General features: G+C 36.6%; 1 protein-coding gene across 5 annotated transcripts in view; it reads right to left on the reverse strand.

Annotated features, from left to right (window-relative positions):
• The window catches only part of mlphb (melanophilin b), a 46,094-nt gene extending 39,657 nt beyond the window's left edge, over nucleotides 1–6,437 (reverse strand). For all 5 annotated transcript variants that reach the window (XM_044019751.1, XM_044019754.1, XM_044019752.1 and 2 more), the window contains exons 1-2: nucleotides 6,352–6,437; nucleotides 2,344–2,480 (exon numbers count right to left, since the gene is read on the reverse strand). In XM_044019751.1, coding sequence (XP_043875686.1) covers nucleotides 2,344–2,468 — 125 coding nt within the window. In that variant the 5' untranslated portion in view covers nucleotides 2,469–2,480; nucleotides 6,352–6,437. The remainder of the gene's footprint in view (nucleotides 1–2,343; nucleotides 2,481–6,351) is intronic.
• Nucleotides 6,438–6,969: the final 532 nt, after the last annotated feature.

Genomic DNA, 6,969 nt, shown 5'->3' on the forward strand with positions numbered 1-6,969 from the left:
CTCCATGGAACAACCTGCTCACAGTAGCAGCACAAATATCCTATTCTGAAATCATAATTAGATTAGAGTGCAGTTTAGTCATGCTCTTTGGGCCTTTTATTTTATATCTACAGTATGAGTTCATTCATGTTCATTTACACTGCACATGTCTATAATCAAGGAAAACAAGCAGTGACAGCTTTGGGGGAAAGTCAATGCAAATCTTGCCAACATTACTGGTCAGGCTGGATATAAAAAAAAAAACCTGAAACCACTGTGCATATTCCTTGTGGACTTGTGATGATGGAGTTTCACAAAGACGTTTTGACAGATGCAGTAGTTTTCAACTCTCTGCATGTTTCTCCTGTGAAGCTGTAGAGCAGCATTTAAGCTAGTCTTACAGCCTTGCACGTTGCACTGCACAAACAGGATGGGAAGTTGATGTATGTGTATATTTTAAGACGATAGTTGCATTAACATTGATTTTATTTATGATCTAACATCCTTTTTTATTTTCCTAATATATCCCAATCATTGCTATCATGCAGGTAACCGGTGTGAACATTGATTTAACAAGTGTTTTTATTTGTAGACTGTGCAGGGAATCATCATTGACATCAAAGATAATGGAAAATTTGGCAACCCTTTATTTTACTGTCCGCTAATTACCTGGTATTTACTAAGAAACTAGAAGGTAACAAAATGTAGTTAATAGGAATGTTCCAAAAATAACTTTGTGTAATTGCTAAGTTATTACCTAGTAAGAACATGGAAACATGCTAGAAAACTAGATGGTAATACAATCTGTGTATTAAGAAAATACCCACACAGAAAGGATAGTAAGTACTACTTTATTACTTAGTAAGTAAATTAAAAATACCAAGAAACTAGATGTAATACAATCTATTTACTAAGAAAGTATACGGAACGGATACTAAGTACATGGAAACATACTAGTAAAGTAGATGGTATTTCAATACACATATTATCAAAGTACCAGAAAGAAAGATTAAATTACAAAGTTATTACCAAGTAAGTAAATAGAAACATACAAGGAAATTAGATGGTAAAACAATACACATATTAGGAAAGTATCATAGTAAAGGACAGTTAGTACTAAGTTATTACCTACAATACATTGGTCAGTTACTTACCTTTAAATAGCATTTACACTTAACACTATTTACACGTTTTACATTTATACATAGCTATTTAACTAGTAATAAACGTTAGTAACGTGCGTATACCTTATACATGTACTTACTAGGTACTAACTTAGTAATTACATAAAGTTATTTTGGAACTTTCCTATTAACTATGTGTTTTGTTACCATCTAGTTTCTTAGTAAATACCAGGTACTTAGCGGACTGTAAAGGGTTACCAAAAATTCCTCCTTAAGCAGCAAGTGAATTATCTGCTTGTGTCATGCAGCTCAACAAAAATGGATTACAGTGATATTAAATAAATACAAAAAAAACAACCAATTTAGCTGTTAAACAATCATCTCAATAAAGAACAGCCTTATGGTGCATCACATGCTTTGGAAACAGGACATGTAAGTGCAGTCTAGTGCCATGTGAAATAAATACTGGACAGTATTTCCATTCATCATTTTACCTATAGTGTCCTGTGTAGAGAGAAAGTCTCTTTGGTGTTTTACGGCAGTTGGCATCCATAATGTTGCAGGAGTTTTCTATTTTCCCTTTCCTTTCCAAAACACATGTTCTTATGACCTGCTATTTTTTTTTTCATGTTTTTATGGTATTTAAATCTTCTTTTCCAGTCACACTGCACTTGAACATTTATAACTATACCATAATTAACACCTCATATTACAAATTAAAAATTAACTTCACAGCTGAACCAAGTGATGTAGTAAATATAAGCATGCTTATGTATTTACAGTTACAGTAGGTGTGATTTTCTTGTATTTAAACTGTAAGAATTGAGAAATGGGTCATACCAAATATGGTACTAAAAGTTATATATGAGATCACAAACCAAGACATCGCAATACTACATGAATTCAAATACATTCTTCTCTTAAAACAATCTTAAGACTTTTATTATTATTGGTTATTATTATTATCATCTCATCAATGAAGATTGTAAAAAATAATAATTGAAAGAAATGCTTAGATGGAAACTTTGCTCCAATCATGATGCTAAAAATAGCTTTGCATTCCGTGTTCAGTTTGCATTCCAATTCAGTTTCAAAACTAATTGTGTGTGTTTACACACAATTAGTTTTGAAACTGAATTTACTTTAAACTACACTATATAATTAGTTACATGTTGGGCTTAAAGAGTTAAGTTGAATCACACAGTGTGAAGTTCAGAAAGCCTGGATCTTGGTCACATACCCAAGTCTGTCTTCCTCCTTTTTACGCAAGTCAAAGTCTCGCTGGACAACTTCCAGCACATGCTTGGCCTCCTCATCTGTGAGCTTGGAAAGATCCAGCTTCTTCCCTGTTGTCGGGCCAGGCATGATGGTGCTGGGCTATGGAGGAGAGATAAAAGAACAACAAATGTGTTGGATTGAAATACTCAACTCAGATTTTATTTACAGAGCACATTTAAAACAACCGAGATTGACCGGAGTGCTGTACAGAACCAAATTAATAAAAGAGCAAACGTAAAACAATACAGTTAAAACTGAATTGAAGGGCAAGGAGAAAAAGTAGGTTTTTTAAAGAGGATTTAGAGTCGGGTTGAAACTCTGGCCACATCTGATATGCCAAGGCAGGCCATTCCAAAGCCAAGGGGCTGTCACTGCAAAGGATTGATTACAATAATTGACAAGAAATGAGACAGATAAAAAAATACTGCATATTTAAGAGCAAAATTTCCTTCTCGTGAGGACAAGTCACTAGTAAAGTCAGGTCATCTGCAGTTTCCCCTCTCAAACAAAATCAATCAGTACTGCACTGCCTATGCAAGATTATGTGCACGACATGAGAATAAAATCAGTTCAGGTCAGGGATGGCATTCCTCAGCCATTATAAAGCATGGAAATAAATTTATTTTGTCAAACTTGCATGTGCACATCCATTCAAATCTAATTTAGTCGTGAAAACTCGGGGTATTAACTTACACAGAGTTCTGAGATGTAATAGTTCACAGATATATTACCAACAAATGTCCTGTTAACATCGGTTGCTTTTTCCCCTTTTGGAAGAAAAACTCAAATTGTATTTCTATCTTGGTTATATTGGTTCATTGTAAATGATTAATATTTAAAGAGACTCAGGAGAGATATAAATACAGAGATGGAGAGAGAGAGAAGGAATAAAATAACAAAATCACAGTTTGTGTTGAACAGCCGGAGCATATTTAAGGATTTAGTTGTCCATCTATCCATTTTCTACTGCTTTATCCTCCACAGGAGGGTTGTGGTTGGTGCTATGCCAGTCTCAGCTGACATAGGGCCAGGGTCACATCTGATTGAAAAATCCAGTATGGTAAAAATGTTCTGTATTGTCACAGTAATAAAATCAACAAGCACTAAACAGATCATATCTCTCTACAGTTAAACAAAAACAACATCCTGGGAAACGCATAAACATGCATTAAATTGAATGAGCATGATCCCCATGTGAATTGACCAATTCAATGGGTGAAGCCTCTAAATTGGCTTTCGCTTTACAATGCAGTTTTGATGATTAGGGTTATCATTTTGTTGATATACTGTATTAATGTTTTCCGAGCACCTTTTCTCTCAGTACACACAAGTTGTTGGTCCACTTACTGCATAGATCTGTTCAATCCATCAGCCTCATAAAGACACACATTTTGGATTCCTGTCAGAAAAGGCTATCTACCAGCAAGCATTGAACATAATCTTAAGATCGTTTACAAGTTGGCAAGTTGGCAGCTGCTGTCCACATTACCTTCCAGTATTGGAGCAGTTAGAAAATTCAGTTAACTTAAATTTTGTTTAGAAATTCTGGGTCTAGGTCAGACATGGGCATTTTACGGTCCGCAGTATGTCAGTCATAAACACAGATGAACAAGTATTAATGCTGCGCATGCAATACAACTGTGTTGCTTTTATTTTGAAAAGCCTGACGTATGGATGTACGTATCTGCGTCAGCAACAGGTGACGCTAGCCAGTTACCCCTGGCCCCCTAAAAATGTCGGCTTCCGTTAAAAAAAGAAAAGTTAATTCCGAATCGTGTTTCAACAATACATGGACTGCTAAATATTTCTTTACACGCATTAAAGGTAAAGCTGTGTGCTTAGTTTGTGGTACACAAGTCGCTGTGTTTAAGGATTACAATCTGAATCGCTACTACGTGACCAAACACAAAGAGAAATACAAGAACTTATCTGATGAAGAGCGCACAAAGGAGTCGGAGGCAGCCTATATCGAAGACAACGTTAAGGACGATGTCCGTGGTACCTTTCTTACAAGTGTCTCGGTTTAAGTTCAAGAGTTATCATTATCTCCCTCCCTGTTTATTATTTTACTGTCTAACCAGCGAAGCACCATCACTCGTACCACTGTGATAGCAGCGTAAGTGTGCATGTGCGCTCTGTGTTCGACAATATATTCACTGCACTACACCACAATAGTATAGTATAATAATATTCATTATATAGTGTTGTCATTTGATAGAGTCAATAGAGTTGGTTAGTAATTGTGTTTATTGTGTGTTTGTATGCTGCCCAATTTACAACAAAACATTAACATTTACTGCTTTTTTAAATAAAATAGATTAAATTAAATTAAATTAAAATGTATTCAAATTTGGCCTGGCCCTCAACAATATTTTTTGTTTCTCATGTGGCCCCTTGGGGAAAATAATTGACACAATAAAACAAAGTCCTTTATAAATGATAACATAGTTACCTGCCTTCACTTACTTTGTGTCGGTCAAATAATAGAAATCCATTTTATTTTACTTTTCTCTTTTACTTCGTAATACTATCGGAAACTAAGCAAACAACTGCACAGGAGAGAATCAACTCCCAGCACACCCATGCCCAGTGCTCCTGAAGACTCAGTAACTGTCCATTTTTGGGTTTGCTGATATGGATACAGATTATTTCTGAAATGGAGCTGGATGTAGTCTAAGTACCTCATAAAATCCCATTTGCAACTGCATAAGCTGATAAACTGAAAGACGTTTGTCTTTTTCCTGCTGTCATTATTAAATAACTTTCTAACTTTCTTCTAGTAAACAATTGTTCTTTTGTTCATTGCATCTCTCCTGGGATCTGTTGAGGTTTGCACAATTCACCCATCAGTCATTGTTGCCTACCTATACATTTCACATGATCTAGCTTCACAATGCATGGGCTTCAGAGGGTCTACACACACACACACACACACGCGCTTGGACACATGCATGCACACACACACCAGCTCTGATAATCTATAACCCCAACCCTAGATTTGTATGAAAACATGTCCTCACAACCACAGAAAACTGTGAAAAAGTAATGCAGGGGCGTGTCCACAACAAAAACAGTGTATCACAAATAAGCACTCTCCAAATGAGGGAGGAGAAAAGGAATGCTCAGGAACATCACATAATTGTCCTGTTTTCCACTGGCCAAGGAGGAAAACTCAACTAATCTAATTTCTGCCTATGCAAGTGAGCAGTAATGGTAAAAACAAGCATGAGAGTTTGACAGAGGAACAAGTCTCCCACAATTCTGAATAGTAGAACACTCACACAGTTGTGTAGAATATTGCTACCTCCTGTCTCACAGTTATATGTTTACACTTAAATAGTTGAGCACCATACTCAGGCTCTAGATGTATTTACTCAGTGGGTGTGTGTAATGTGGAATCCCACTGGTGCTGCAAAGGGAACTTTGAGAACAAAAACATTAAACCTCTACAATATTAAAATATCATTGCAGCATGCCTATCTTAACCTCTTAGCCAAAAATATTTATTTTAGGCCTATCCCATGTGCTTTTTAAAGGACTGTGAAATTGAATTACAGTATGTAGTTGATATAGGTATCTCAGCAGGTGCACATTAACATGACTACTAGTGTTTGCAAAGGGAAGGTTTAGTTTGGTCAAAGGTGTGGATGTATACACACCTGAAATAGTTTGACCAGCAGAAGAATAGCATAGATAACACAGTCATTTTAATGTCTTATATTATAAAACCACTTTACATTCTTTTACATAGAGTTTTCAGTGTTGCCACCTTTGCTCAGTACATTTAGGATGCCTCAAAACCAAATGCTAACCTGGAACACTCAGGCAGGAGCGTGGTCAAATAGCATATGTTGCATAAACCTTTAAAAAAGTGCCACAACTGGATAAAAAATGAAAATACATCATAAGACTATCAATATCATCATGACACAGAACATGAGTGTGTATAGTGTATGTAAATATGACGTACCTTGGTGTTGGCTGAGTCGCCCTCTGGCAATAATTCCTCTGAAGGCACAGCAGGCTGCCTGTGGGGCAGGCTAAGTAGCAGACAGCAATACTAATCACATGTCTAGTTAACCAGCAGGAAGAAAGCAGTGAGAGAGAAACCTCCTCTCCGCCTTCAAAGGGTCAGGCTTTGAGTTTTGCCCCTTCTGGCCTCTTTTCTGACATTTCTTTGATTGCAACATGCTCTTTGTTTCGAGAGTCAGTGATTAACAGGAAACTGATCCCCATTTTGGATCAGTTAGACTTGGCACTTGCTCAGTATTCAAATGTGCAGTGATCATGAGGTTATATTGAGGCTAGTTGCAGTCACATGTCATGGACCCTGTGGTGGAGGATAACGCAGTGAAGTATAACCACAGCAATGTAAACTCACAGTGCTGTGGTCATTACCATTACCACAGTTATATAGGAAAGGAGGACCTCTGATGCTGAGGTCAGATTATATGTTTTATGCACATAGCCAGATCTGGCAGACATAGGGTTTAAGGACCCAGGCACTGTGAATACAGCTGAATGCCCACTTTGCAGAAACATTAAGACAGTGATGTCATTTTGTTTTGCTGAGAATACCAGCAAATTA

Source organism: Solea senegalensis, linkage group LG2 (genome assembly GCF_019176455.1).
Source record: "Solea senegalensis isolate Sse05_10M linkage group LG2, IFAPA_SoseM_1, whole genome shotgun sequence".
Lineage (NCBI taxonomy): Eukaryota > Metazoa > Chordata > Actinopteri > Pleuronectiformes > Soleidae > Solea > Solea senegalensis.